Source organism: Macrobrachium nipponense, chromosome 38 (genome assembly GCF_015104395.2).
Source record: "Macrobrachium nipponense isolate FS-2020 chromosome 38, ASM1510439v2, whole genome shotgun sequence".
Taxonomy (NCBI): domain Eukaryota; kingdom Metazoa; phylum Arthropoda; class Malacostraca; order Decapoda; family Palaemonidae; genus Macrobrachium; species Macrobrachium nipponense.
The window spans coordinates 18569895-18585544 of record NC_061098.1 but is presented as its reverse complement, the minus strand read 5'-3'; the positions used below and the strand labels follow the sequence as shown (position 1 = coordinate 18585544).

The following is a 15650-nucleotide window of genomic DNA, read 5'->3' as shown; positions in this document are numbered from 1 at the left end:
TGATAACACAACCAGCTGAGCAAGAAGAGAGTCCACGGACTTATGGGTGACATCTCTGCAGTAAAATGGGGTGAAGTTAGTCTAGAGCCACTAGACACATTTATTAATTACTTGTGAAGCCCTTGGTTCATGAACTCTCACATGGACTGGATGACCATGTGCCTCATAGGCTTGGACATCCCCTTCAGTACTCATAAATACTATGGAGAAAAATCAACAATTGCCTAAGAGGTTGAGTTCACTCCTTAGATAGTGCTACAAGGCTCACACTGGGCACAAAAGCACCTCATTTGACTTCCCACAAACAAACTCCTGAGGGAAGGAAAGAAAAATATTACGGGCTCACCAGAAACTGACAGGTTCTGCTCAAGTCTCATCAGAAACTGACAGGTTCTGAATTTTTTCTTAAAACCTAAGGAGCAGAGAGAATGAGAGATACCAAATCCTCCAAGTGCCAAATACAAAAGGCTAGTAGAACATGCCTTGAGGATGAGACCTCTATTTGAGGCTTCTCTCAAGGGCTGTATGGTACTTTAGTTAGGCTATTGAGGATGACAGCCACATCCCACTCAAGATGCCAAAGCCTCCCAGGCAAGCAAGATTAACTGAAGCTCATATGAACAAGAGCAACTCTATCAAGAAAGAAAGGTCATGTCCTTCTATCACAAAACCTTGCTCATGACAAAGTAGGTTTGACCTCCCTCAAAGGCTTAGTTGCAATACCTGACAATACCCTAAAGGACTTGATGCATACTGCAATGGATCAAGGTGTTTTATCAATCATAACATCTCAATGCCACCTCAACTTTACTCTTATGGAAGACTAAAGAGGAACTCGAGACTGATCCATTCCTTTGAGAGACTATTCTCAGCAAACTTGTTGTCAGAAGAACAGAGACAGGACCATTTCTTCACAGGGCAAAATTTACCCAAAGAGTATACTTTAATCCAAAAGGAAAGTCAATACAGATTGCTCTGTCACCCACAACCTCCGGAACTTCATCCTCTTATCTGCAGATAAGATTTCAGAGGTGGCAAAGTCAACACACACTTTCAACCAAAGGTCAAATGTGGATGCTGCCTGGAAAGAGGCCATGGCAACTGACTGACCCCATAGACAAAAAGGAGGAATCCTATCAGAATCGCTCCAGGGAGGTCTTTCATCGGCTCACACTAGGACATGTCAACCTAAGGGGAGGAAAGTCTCTGCATCCTCTGGCATATCGATGGCCGAGAAAGTAGTTTGCTAGAGCTGCTAGATAGCAGGGAAACTTTTGAACTAGACATCCAACTTTTCACATGATTAATGTCACTGTCATCTCATGAGCAAAATTAATTAATGGATCAGATATTTTACAGCTCAAAATATGTATACATGATAAGCAAAATAAAGAAGCAAAGAATTCAGACACATCCATGGCACTTGAAGCAACAATCAATTGGAATGTCTTGCCCGTCACTAACATGGCTTTAGTAATTTATCCAACTTTTAGCAGTAAGCTTTTACATCCTCAAGTAAGGATTAAGTCATGAGCAAAGACAAGAGAGCTGTCATTTTCATGGCCACAATTATTACAATTTATCATTATAATAATGAGCTTAGTAATTAGATCTTAAAATAAAGGAAATCATCTATGCAACCTACCTCCACTTCTTCTAAACTATCGTTATGTACTGGTCTTGCTCCAAGACGTGATCTTATGTCTGGACGTTCTGTTCGGACTGGATAACCCTCTGCATCGAGGCCTTCCAAAGTTACTATAAATTTTGTTTTGTCCCTGGAAAAAAATCAATTACTTAAATATCAATGTATCAAATTTTATACAATATTACATTACAAGAGAAAATATTTCTTTTGTTACAAATTTTAGCACTAATAGAATATGTTAACACTCCCATGTTCTGGATAAACTAGTTAATAGTGCGAAATAAAAAAAATTAAACAAAAGTGAAATAAAAGTCTACACTGATCAAAAAAATCAGCACATCAGTAACTGAGAATAATAATCCTTACATTACTGTATGACAAGGAACCTAATGTTAGACTTTTGAAAGGATTTTGATAAGGACAACTTGGTAATACACAAAACTTGACAAACAATATTTTTTAAATACAAGCCTATCAGAAACAGCCCACATTTGTGGTCTTCAAATGACACCAAACACTGCACAATTTTCTTCAAAGGATGAAAAAAGTATCAACCATTGCACAAAACCTAGTCCTAGTTGTTGTAACTCACTGGCATTTGTGTAATCTGAACCAAATACAGTACACTCCTTATGTGAGAAATGGGTTGGTTGGAAAACTAATGCTATACCTAAAATTTTGTTATTTATAACAACATCAATTATAGAGCTGCTGACTGTCCTGTAGTGATGACTGAAGAGTAAAGGATCCAAGAAAGTCTTTCATGACAAAACAGGTCTAAAATCAAGACTTGAGAAAGTAAAAAACAGCTCTAACAAGGCAGAGATGGTGACCACCAACACTGCCAGTGACCAATGCAGGGATAGCATAAGGATCAGTTATATGATCCAGCATGGCTCCTCATTGAGCCTTCAAAATAAATTTAGAACAAAGAGAAGACCAATCCAAGGTGTGGGTGCCATTCCTGACATTTGTTGGGAGGATGCAAAAGCCAGTAAAAATGCTGCCTTCATAAAAAGACGACTCATAAGAGGTATTCCAGATGTACAAAGGGAGCCTTGGACAGGGAATGAAAAACTAATGAAAGACTTCACATAGGTGATTAAATACTATTATAAGGAATTCCTTTATCAAAGAGTTATAAAACCTGTTTAAAGTCTTTGGAACCAGTTTCATCAATACTGTTAACGCTTAAGATCCAGGTTAAAAATTCAATATGCAGTACCCCAGTTCAGTGAAACTTTGAGATCAGCCAATTTAAGATAAAAACACATCAATGGAAAGAGGAAGATATATAAATGCACATGGTAAGAAATAAATTTTCTAAAATTTTCCCTACCTTCCACAAGTTGATAAAGACTATATATTTACAACACCTTCTGGGGCCTCTTTTACAACACAATTATAAATTTTACTAAGTTATACATGTTTTTTCCAATAAATAATTTTATTTTACTTTGTAAAATTACACTAATTACAGCTAACACAATATCAAAACAGATAAGAACTAAAATCAGTAACAAATTCTGAGTATACAGTAGAACCTTGATTTTCATACATAATCCATTCCAGAACGTCTCACAAAGTCCAAAAGTATGAAATCCGAAAAAATAATTCTCGTAAGGAATAATGTAAATCCAATCAATGCGTTCCAGACACCCAAAAATATCTTTTTAAATGCATTTTATAGAGAATAAACACAGTTTTACATACAGGAAACAATGAGAAATAAATATAAATGAATAATGAAATGGATGAATAAACATTTAACATTACTCTTACCTTTATGGAAGACTCTTGTTAGCGTATGGAAGATGGAGAGGGGAGAGGGAGGAGGAGAGGTTATTGTTTGGAAGGGGTATCCCCCCTCCAGAGGGAATTCAGTTATCAAGGACCTAATCTGGGGTAACTTCTCATTTTTTACTGGCACTATCTGTGGTTACTTCCCCTCTTCATTTTTTACTGGCACTAGGACAAGCTTGAGAGTCACTTGACCCCTGTTGCACAACAAAACTGGCAAACTAAACTGGCTTTAAAGAGATAGAGTAATCACGTCCTCTCTTAAAGGCGGTAAGGAAGTAACTAATGCGCATTGTGGGAGCTCCCAAATACCCCATGAGGAAGTTCAGATGCCAATGGTCCCTGGATCACACAAGTTTTTATTAATTTTTCCAGATTTCCAGATGGCGCAAGATAATTCCCCTAATGTTAAGACCGAAGGTTTGTTTCGTATATGAATAAATGAATAATCATAAATGCTAGCTACCTCTGGCAACCTACTTCAACTACTTTTTTTCTGAATGGGAAAGATCAAAATGTTTTTCCCTGAGAAAAACTATATTTAGGACACTTCAACTTTAGACAACTAGCAAACATAACCCGAATATGGGGAGAGCAAGTTCTCGTAGATATGAGAATTTTCTGAATCAACACAACTTTCAAAAAAATTTTTAAATTAACAAGAAATAAATAATAATTCACATACCCAGACAGGATGGGGACTTTGCGGTGAGATAACGGCAATAGCTGCTCATTTATGGGATCAACGTATTCTCCCTCTTCCAAACCTTCCATTTCTTCGACATCATAACCCTCATCTGACAATGATACAATTAAAACCCTTAAGAAATTAACAATCTTTAAAAGAAGGTAAAGTTAATCCTAATAACATACAAGCTGAATATCTACAAGACTTGTATTTTATATGATACCCACTAGAAACAGGTGCTAGAATTTATAGGGCATTCAAACTTGTATAATAAATCTGTAAAACAGACATCACAATTACCATTTATGAGTAAAATCACAACTATAACTTCTGAAGCATACCTATTTCATAATCATCTTCCATTGGAACTGGTCTCACTGCTTTCCTTTTTTCAACTGGTTTTGTCACTACACTACCAATTTCTGACATTAGCATTGTCTCTTCTTGCTGCTGTTTCTCACTTTCTTTTCTAGTTGCATTTGGAACTGTAATAGCTATTTTTCGCAATTTCAAATCTTTGTCTGCCAATTCTTTTTGTTGGGCCTGTTCCCTTTCTCGATAACTACGTGTATAAATTTCACCCTGAAAAAGTCAAAATCTTAACAATACAGTAAAATGAAAAGAAATATTACCAATATACAGGGTCAACTTTTGATGACCAATTAAAAAATACAGCAATATATTCAGTGGCCCCCCCGTATTCGCGGATTTCTCTCGGGAACGTTTCCCCGCATTATTCGCAGAAAATTAGCGCATTCGCGGTATTTTTCTATGAGAAATATCCACAAATTCCTGGTTTTTTTTTATCAATTTCATCATAAAATGCACTTTTTGTGATAAAACTATTACAAAACCAAGTATGAAAATTTTTAATGGTTTTTCTTGAGTTTTAACTAACAAAATATGCTGTTTTTAGCGTTTTTATAGGAGTTCCAAACATTTCGCGGGTTCTAACTATTCACGGGGGGGTCTGGTACGCATCCCCCGCGAATACGGGGGGACCACTGTATAGCTAATAAAATCTTCTTACAATAAAAATCAGTATATTTAACAAAGTACAAGTGGTGTTTATATGCAGCAAAAAACATATGGAGAAATAATAAATAATTAATTTATTAAAATAAATACATTTGTACTAATAGAAGTTTTAATAATACAATTATTTACCTATGTATCCATTACATTAATAGAAAAAGTTGGACAAAAATATTTTGGGAGTTAAAAAAACAATCCAAAATTCTATACATTGTGGGACTATGCACTTCTACGCTACTTTTATTTTTATAAAAAGGACAAATTTTTTCTTATTTTTCATAGCTAACAAACTGAGGTCTTAACATTAGGATAAATCTTCTGGTGCCAGCTGGAAACCAGTAATTAAAAAATGAAGTTTTTATTGTAAAACTAATATTGTAATACCTACCTGAACACCTGAACTAGCCCTGGTCACTTACCAGCCCGAACCATCATTATTAAAAATTTTCCAATCTTTGGTTAAAATAAACGATCAGTGTTGCCATCTCCTGGCAAACACCCTCGTTACTAGTTACCAGCCCACCGCTAGTAGCCCTGCCTCACGGGCCGGTCACACCTGCCCTCTCACGTCAATCATAACTCAATAACTCTGTATGAGAGGGGAGGAGGGTGGGAATCATTCAGGTGTTCAGGTAGGTATTACAATATTAGTTTTACAATAAAAACTTCATATTGCAATACACCCCCTGAACACCTGAACTAGCCCGATTAACAACATTAATTTGGAGGTGGGGAATCAAATCTGCCCGGCCCTCCACTGTACCAGTTGTCAGTCAATATAATTGAGTACGCGAGTCAGTCTCAAGTTCATTTGTCACTCGTCCAAGCTAATCTCCCATGTGTGGCCTTCTAGGCCTCCCATATGTGGAGGGAAAAACTCACTGCACCTCTACCCTAAGGTCAAAACTCATTGAGTGCAGGAGGGATACAAACCTGTTTCCTCTCAGCTGGCTATGTGCCTCACCTGAGTAGAGGAAAAAAACTGAAGACCTCCCATGTGGCTCTCGGCCTCTCTGTGGAGGGAATCTGGAAGACCTCCCATGTGGCTCTCGGCCTCTCATGTATGGAGGGAATCTGAAGACCTCCCATGTGGCTCTCGGCCTCTCATGTATGGAGGGAAACTGAAGACCTCCCATGTGGCCTTAGGCCTCTCATGTACGGAGGAGACAACCATGTCCATCGGTGCGTCTGCGGCGGTGTCGTCGATCGTAGTGATGTCCTCTCTTGTAGTGTTGTACCTGCCTGTCTGTACTCTGCCTGGTTGGCACTTGGAAGAATACCCTCAGATAGACCCAGACATGTTCTTTCCTATCTGTCCTACTACTTAAAATCCTCTTGTGATATATCATATCATGAATACCTTATACATATTCCTAATATTCGCTCCCTACTCTAATTACTAACTCAGACAGCAAGATTGTTGGGTTTGAAAAATAGAATTTAGGCCAAAGGCCGAGAATTGGGACCTATGAGGTCAGTCAGCGCTGAAGGGAAATTGACAAAGTTTGAAAAGGTGTGACAGGAAGAAAAACCTCTGTTGCACAATGAGTCCAGTGTTAGGAGAGCGAGAAAATAGGGATGAGAATATGATCAGAGTAAGAGAGAGAGATAGAGAGAGAGAGAGTTAGAGAGAGAGAGAGAGGAGAGAGAGAGAGAGAGAGAGAGAGAGAGAGAGAAATACAATCGTCTAAGATAAAAAAGAGATAAAATAGAAGAGAGTAGAGAGAGAGGGAGAGAGAGTAGAGAGCGAGAGAGAGAGAGGAGAGAGAGAGAGAGAGAGAGAGAGAGAGGATTACAATCGTCTAACATCTCCACCTCCGTAAATTGCACCCTCTTCTGAAAAGTTAAAGGGTATTATCTTAACGATAATATACTCGTATAACTCCGTACAGCTATGAACAACCGAACGAGAACTTGTTGTTAATGCGATCGACTCTATAACAACATCACTTATTGTACTGATCAGCGTATGACAGTAATCGAATCCGATAGCAACATCCGTTATTGTATTCATCCGCGTGCGACGGTAATTACTGTATTCATGTTATAAATGCAGCTGAAGCTAATGAAGGCACAAAATTACGTGCATCAGCAACCTGGACAGAAGTCCCGTGGTAAGAGAAACTAATAGCATGAAAGAGCTCATTACTATTTTTTTTTTTTTTTTTTTTTTTTTTTTTTTTTTTTTTTTTTTACAAAGACAAGGATTAATAAAGTATATAAAGTTTAAGGTTCGTAATACATATGAAAACGAGTGAAAAACGAACGGAATCCTAAATTTAACGCCATCTAACCCGATGGTGAAAAACTAGCTTCCAATGAGACGTATCAGTCAAATTTTGGACTTAAATTACATCGTAAGACGAACAGTATGACTTCGTTCCATAAGTTAAGTATCCAGATATTCATTAATATGCTAACTAGGGACAAAAACATTAGCCGAGACCAAGAGATATGGTTGAATCTGGAGCCAAGGAAATAAAACAAACAAAAAACAGACTAGCCGGCATCCTTGTCTGTCTAAGCCACACCTCCTTACAATAGTGCTGTTTGACGACGAGCTAGTGTAATTGTAATTTAATTGAAAAGTAATAAAATAATATTTAAAGGTAATTAAATTAACTTTATTAGGCCTAATATTAATTTCAGTTGTCATTGTAATTTGATAATACGACTGGTAATAATTTGTAACTGTAAATTGACATAAGCGCAATGTAATTTCTGCCGGCAATAGTCGGTTAAACGTATGAAGACGTCATACATACGAATTCCTTATATCTGCCATCTGATTATATGCCCCAATATAGATACCTCATTGACTATGTTAAATGTCAACATAGTTGAACACACGTCTCCTTCAAGACGTTTGTACAAACTTGGCATAAGTGAGAGTGTTGTTACGTTAGTCATTTTAGGCATCAGGGAGAATGAGATGATACAGCACGCAAACCCGTATTCGTCATCCGCTGATTCCAGCGTGAATGACTGCCGAGTTAAGTGTTTTATACTACGTTCATATGATGAATACATATAATACAATTATAATGCTTTAGTCGACAGAATCCGATCTTCATTCTGTTCGATTACATTCATATTAATTATCCTCCGATCGGATTCTCGTTCGTTTTCAATTACACCTGTACTGAATTATCAGAAGTCAGAACGCCTTGAGCCTACAGCGTTAGCCAATATAAAAGTAACTATCGATATGTTGTACTGCGAATACTTTAGGCTAGGCTACTGAATATGCATACGATATATCATCGTGAACACTAGGCTAACTGTAGTTAATTTTATTCGATTTCTCTCCATACTGAATGTCGTAAGTCAATATGCATTGAACGGAGAATTAGTTGATATTAACAATTATCGTATCGTATAAGTAGGAAAGGAAAGTAACCTTAAGACGACGGAGCATATCTGAAAACCAAACCATGGCCTAAAAGCTTCTGATGCAAGGAACTCGAAGCAGGAAAAAGCCTAAAGATGCTCTAAGGACACTGTGCCTCTATAAACTACTACTTTTAATAGAAAACCGACCCGAAGAAGCCTGCACTTCTCTTTCTAAACTAAACACTATGTAGCCTATTATCCCTACTCGTCTATATCTGACCTAAGTTTTTATCATCCTGAGAACTTACACATCGGGGAAGGGGAATCTGCTGCCACACTGCCTGCTCCGCGCCAGGGGGGAACGGCGGATCCTGCCCTGTGGGCTTGCGGATCCCCAAACCCCAAGCCCCCAGCACCGGTTAGGGCTGGTTCTGGAACAGGCAGGGAGCTGGAAAAGAACGATTAGTAATTCAGTATCCCTATTGCTCGATCTATCCTCACTTAATCTTAACATAGAATCGGTAACAGAGATGTCATACTCGATGTCAGCCTAATCTCAAGTCTCTTAAGAGCACTGTCTCTAAGTCTTTATCTTGATCTACGTTAGTCTCTTCCTGCCTACACTTACTTCTTAATACAAGACCTTTCCTACGTTTGAGATACCCTAAAACATCTGGTCCAAAGACCACTCCTGACATTCCAAACATCTGGTCTTTACATTACTATTGAACAGGCTTACAATTTACGCATAAGGAATGACTATCGTGTCATAGGGTACTCATCCTTTTCTTGCATTGTTGGCAAAGACGATACGTTGTTGAACTTCCGCTCGTCGTTTTCTGTGATGTCGTGGCCGAGAATGCAGTAGCCGTTGTCGTAGCTTGTGTTGTTTCTTCCTTGCAGAATCAATGTCTGATGACAAGGTATTAAGAGCAATCCAACAGTAATCCAAAGGGATGCGTAGTTCGTCACCAAATTCAATCAAATCAAAGGTGCAAATGAAGGCCGGGCAAGACCAAAAAGGAGTTCGCTGTGGATACATCTGTACTCCACCACGAACGATAAGTGATTGACGTGAGAGGGCAGGTGTGACCGGCCCGTGAGGCAGGGCTACTAGCGGTGGGCTGGTAACTAGGTAACGAGGGTGTTTGCCAGGAGATTGGCAACACTGATCGTTTATTTTTAACCAAAGATTGGAAATTTTTAATAAATGATGGTTCGGGCTGGTAAGTGACCAGGGCTAGTTCAGGTGTTCAGGGGTGTATTGCAATATAAAAAATTTCAAATGCTTTTCGCTAGTTTCAATTTTCAAAGACTATTTTGAATAATGCTAAAGAATTGCTCATTCATTTGGTTCCTTAAACCTCATAAGCATAAAATTTTCTTCTAAGTTTTGTCAAGTGAGTATCTATGTCACTGAGTGCTGTAAATACATAAGCTGAGAGAACAGAATTTTATCATATCAAGAAAATCTCATTTACCTTTCTTGTCATTCATACTCTGAATAATTTTAATATTAGTCTCAACCCACCTTATGTTTCTTCTTTGGACTTTCTGCTTTATCCGCATGTCTTCGAGATGGTTTATTTACAGATTTATGAGCATCGGCCACAGCACGTAAAATAAGTGCCGTGTTGGCTTGAATCGCTCCAGACCGCCTTGGTCTTGGTAAAACCTATAACAGAAATCAAAACAAGACATAAGGTGGTTTCAGTGCAGTGAAAATTAAACTATAAAATCTGCCCATGAAGCAAAATCACTGCTCTTCTTAAAAGTTTGGAATTCATTGTACAGTATTACAAATCAAAATTCATAGAGAAATCAAACTTACCTCTACCTTACTAGCCATGCTGCCTAGCATTGGCTTCTTAGGATCATATTCTTCATCATCTGAATCAACCTACAAACCACAAAAATAAAGAAAAACTTTGTTAATTTTAATGACTATGAATACACTATAACACAAAAATCAGGGAATTTCTATTTACAAAAAACATATCTATTGAACAATATAAAGTCTCTGAGAATGAAGAGCACTGAAAACATTCTACCTAAGTTAAAAACACCAACTTAACATTACCGAAGTTTTAGAACAGTTCAACAGTGTTAAGTGCAAACTATGCATAACCCTTCAAAGAACTCCAGCATATGTAAATCTAACCACAATCTTATTATTGATCTTTTTCATTAAAAGGATTTTATTACCACTTTTAATTATATAACAACAACAATCCCTCAATTACTTGAACTAATAAATCCAATGAGAGAGAGAGAGAGAGAGAGAGAGAGAGAGAGAGAGAGAGAGAGAGAGAGAGAGAGAGAGAGAGAGAGAGAGAGAGTTATATGAAACTTACTGAATGCTGTACCTGCATACCTGTACAATTCAGTACCTACATACCTGTATATATGTACAGTAGTCTGTACCTATGTACACTCAATGGATAGCTCAGTGGAGTTGTGTATAACTGGCTTAGGAATGTTGCAAAGATAACAATTTGTAAGAAAATGTGGTAGCATTGCACTTTATTGTGTCCTGCTGTTTATCTCTTATGGTACTATTTATTCTTACATGTACATTGCATTCATGATGCACGGTGCCTATGGACTGTGTGTGCATAATTTGGGATGGACTGTGTGTGCATAATTTGGGTATGTTAGCCTACTGTGCTTGAATGTCTAGGCATTTCACTTGCTAAAAAATCATATTACTGAGCCATTTTGTTTAGAATAGGGTTGTTATATACCAATTTTAAACTGAAAGACTATATTATTACTTTTGTAGAATTTATAAGTTTCTTTAATGTAGTGTATACTTGTATAGGTTAGCCATTTTAGGGTAACCTAGCATAAGCATAAATATTCACTACAAATCTCTGTACTTTGAGTGGATCCGCAAGGTCCTTAGACCTACAAATCTGGGCAATCAAGGTACAAACTACTGAACCATAAGAAAAATAAATCAAATATTGAGATTTTAACAATGGAATCAGTCTGAGAATCTTGCTCCTATTAACAGTACAGTACACATAAAAGTAGGGAAGCTACCTGCTGTGACCTTAAAGTTCCATTGGTGCATGTGCAGTATGTATTACTAATGCTGCTTTTCTGACTTTTAAACACAAGACCATGAATGTGGCCTACGCACAAGTGATACGTTTATGGAGATAGAAAAATAAATGACATACCTCTTTATGTGACCTAAAAACATAAATATCATACCTCTTTATGTGACCTTTTTAAAACTGCTCCAACTGCTGAAACAACCCTACTTGTACTCGAACGACTAGATCCTTCCCGGCTGTGCTCGTCTCGACTAGATTCAATGTGCTTTGACATCAAAGGACGTACCCTTGCCTTTGGAAAAAAAAGCATTAAATGCATCTGTTACTTCTTTCAAAATATTGTTAATTTTGTATATAACAAACAACATCTCAAAGTTTGGTGACTATGATGCTTCTATCCTATGATACATGAGCCAGGCTTTAATGAAAGATAAACAGGAAAACAACCAACTTCTTATAACTTTTCTCGACATCTCACCTCAAGTTTCTTCCCAGACGATGATGATGCAGGGAGGACACAAACTGATCTCTGAGCTGATGAAATGGCACTGGAAACAGCCCGTGCCATCCCAGTATTTGAATCAGAATCTGAACGTGGCGGAAAGCTTGATTCCTCTCTTAAATTAATGATGCGTCGACTACTTGAGCTTGAAGTTCCTAATCTATCTAAAACAGATGGCTGAAAAAATGTATTAGTTATTCTAGTGTACCTAAATACATACAAAAATCAGTTTAAAATTGTGAATAAAATAGTGATTTTGGGCTACACAAACTAACCTTGTAACAGAGAACTAAGCAACCAATGAAAAAGGCTGAATTACCAAACACAATATGTACTATTACCAATAACCAGTGTACTATTTCCGTTGCTCTACTTTTATTATATATCCATAACAAAAAAAGGAAATCTAAAAGGTTGGTTAAACATGATATTCCACTACAAAATCAATGCTGGCTATCACAAATAAGAGTGCTAACTTTTAAATGCCTTATTATGTCATCAGCTATGATAGACCTCAGTATCTTCCCAAGAACTAAATTCAGCCCAAATCTAATTAAAAGAGAGAGAGAGAGAGAGAGAGAGAGAGAGATAGAGAGGAGAGACGAGGAGAGAGAGAAGAGAGAGAGAGTTTAGGAGAGAGAGAGATGTAGAGAGAGAGAGAGAGAGAGATTTCTTAATATGATACTGTTATTTTACAATAAAGTTTTGTACATACTCACCTGGCAGACATATACTTAGCTTACGTCTCTGACGTCACGACAGAATTCAAAACTCGCGGCAAACGCGACAGGTAGGTCAAGTGATCTACCTTACCCGCCGCTGGGAAGCGGGTGTAAGAACCAACGTACCTTTCTTGCCAGATTTTTTCTCTCTTATACCTGTCTCCTGAGGGGAGGCTGGGAGGGCCATCAATCGTATATGTCTGCCAGGTAAGTATGTACAAAACTTTATTGTAAAATAATAATATCATTTTTGTACATGAACTTTCCTGTCAGACATATACTTAGCTGATTGACACCCTTGGTGAGGGTACAAGACAGAAATAACAAAGAAAGGTAAACAACACCTGTTGTAGTATAAACATAACCTTGGTTCTTACCTGCTTAGGCTGAAGACTTCATAGGTACTGTCTATTAGTCTGCATAGCCATAAGAGCTACAGCGAGGGCGTGACCTACAGCTGAAAAGACTCTTTGGGTCTACTAACGGGACTTGATATCCGCTTACTTAGTAGAATCCAAGTCGGATCATGTCAATGGGGGTTCGCCCTCTTCTATGACAGAACCTGTCCACTACCAACGCAGGGAGCTTCAAACCAAATCCGATTACCTAACCAAACTAAAGTTATTAGTATTACGAAACGAAAAAAGATGCCTACAGCATCATTTTTCATACACCATATGAAACTCAATTACCAAAACAAGGGAAAAAACTACTAAGGATATGTTCCAGCTCCCTGCCCAGCACCGAATCCGCCGATACGTATGGGCCTAATGCGAAGCACTCATCATACGTAATACTGACGTCTTTAAGGTAGTGGTTGGCGAAAATACTGAATTACATCTCCAAATATGTAGTTTTCATCAGATTCTGAAGAGACATATTCTTATTAAAGGCCAAGGAAGTGGCAATGGCTCTCACTTCATGAGCCTTGACTTTTAGGAGCTTGTAATGTTCTTCATTACAAGATCTATGTGCTTCTTTCACTAGACTTCTAATGAAGAAAGACAGCGCATTTTTCGACAATGGTCTGCTGGGGTCCTTTACAGAGCACCATAGTTTGTCCTCAATGCCCTTAAGGGTTTTCTTCTTCTGAAGGTAGTATTTTAAACTCCTAACAGGGCAAAGAGTTCTTTCGGGTTCTTCCCCTACTAGGGCAGATAATCCACGAACCTCAAAGCTCCTTGGCCAAGGATTTGAGGGGTTCTCATTCTTTGCTAAAAACGAAGGAAGGAAGGAACAAATCACGGAATCTCCTTTGAAACCTACCCTTCCTTCTAGGGCATGAATCTCACTAACCCTTTAGCGGATGCTAGAGCCCATGAGAAACAGAGCTTTCCTCGTAAGATCTTTGAAGGAGGCTAACTGTGGTGGCTCAAACCTAGAGGACCTCAGGAAACGAAGAACCACGTCCAGATTCCAACTTGGAACTTCGTTCAAAGTTTTTTTGTTTTGGCAGTTTCGAAAGATCTTAATAGATCATGCAGATCTTTGTTATTCGAAAGATCCAAGTTCCTATGTCTGAACACTGCAGCCAGCATGCTCCGGTAGCCTTTGATGGTAGATACTGCCAAACCGCATTTTTCTCTGAGGAAAACTAGGAAAATCTGCGATCTGAGTAAGAGGTACTGGAAGAGGAAAACTTCTGGTTCCTGCACCACCGGCGAAAGACGTCCCACTTCGACTGGTAGACTTTAATGGGTCGAAGGTCTTCTAGCTGAGGCGATAGCCTTCGCAGCTTTTTGTCGAAAACCCTTTGCTCTGACAAGACTTTTGACAGTCGAAAGCCAGTCAGATTGAGAGCGGGGAGGTTTCTGTGATACCTGTCGAAGTGGGGTTGTCTGAGCAAATCTTGTCTTTGTGGAAGTGCTCTTGGAAAGTCCACCAACCATTCCAGTACCTCTGTGAACCAATCTTGGGCGGGCCAGAACGGAGCTACTAGCGTCATTCTTGTCATCTCTGAGATAGCAAATTTCTGAGGGTTTGGTCCAGTACTTTGAAGGGGGGAAAGGCGTAGACATCTAGACCTGTCCAATCTAGGAGAAACGCATCCACTGATACTGCCCCTCCTGGGTCTGAGATCGGGGAGCAGTAAAGTTGCTATCCTTGCGTTCCTTGCTGTTGCAAAGAGGTCGATTGTGAGGCCTGCCCCATCTTCTCCACAGGTCTTGGCATACTTCTGAGTTGGAGGGTCCACTCGGAAGGCAGGAGTTGATTCTTCCTGCTCAGGAGATCGGCCCTGACGTTCCTTTCTCCCTGTACGAATCTGGTGAGAAGACTGATCTTCTTGCTTGAGACCACAGCAGAAGATCCCTTGCTGTTTCGTACAGGGAGAAGGAGTGTGTCCCCCCCCCTTTTTTGTTTTTTTATGTACACCAAGGCTGTGGTGTTGTCCGAATTGACCCTGAACTACTGCATTCGGACGTGGGGCTCGAAGGCTTTCATGCCATCCAGACTGCCATCAACTCTTTCTTGTTGATGTGCCAGGACACCTGATCCCCTTCCAGGTGCCTGACACTTCTCTTGTCCCGAGTGTCGCTCCCCAACCTGCTTCCGACGCGTCGGAAAACAACACATAGTTGGGGTTCGGCATGTAAAGAGACATTCCTTCCACAAAACGGAGTGGGTTGTTCCACCACCGAAGGTCACTCTTGATTCCCCTTGAGAACTTGAAGGAGAACTCCAGATCTAGGGAGAGACGCCTCCAGTTCTGGTATAGGAAGAACTGTAGAGGCCTGAGATGCAACCTTCCTATAGAAACAAACTTGCTCCAACGAGGAGAGTTGTCCCCAGCAGACCTCATCCACTCCCTCGCTGTGCATGCATCTTTCTCTAGGAAGGTCGTTAGTTTTCTCGTAGCAAC

At 39.1% G+C, this 15650-nt stretch overlaps 1 protein-coding gene across 1 annotated transcript in view; it reads right to left on the bottom strand.

Moving 5' to 3' along the window:
• Nucleotides 1-1645: 1645 nt before the first annotated feature.
• The window catches only part of LOC135209690 (zinc finger CCCH domain-containing protein 14-like), a gene marked incomplete at its 3' end in the record, with an annotated part of 33496 nt that continues 19491 nt past the window's right edge, over nucleotides 1646-15650 (bottom strand). The window contains 7 exon segments of the mRNA XM_064242440.1: nucleotides 1646-1778; nucleotides 4134-4245; nucleotides 4478-4718; nucleotides 10036-10179; nucleotides 10336-10404; nucleotides 11724-11858; nucleotides 12045-12245. Of these exon segments, the coding sequence (XP_064098510.1) occupies nucleotides 1646-1778; nucleotides 4134-4245; nucleotides 4478-4718; nucleotides 10036-10179; nucleotides 10336-10404; nucleotides 11724-11858; nucleotides 12045-12245 (1035 nt within the window).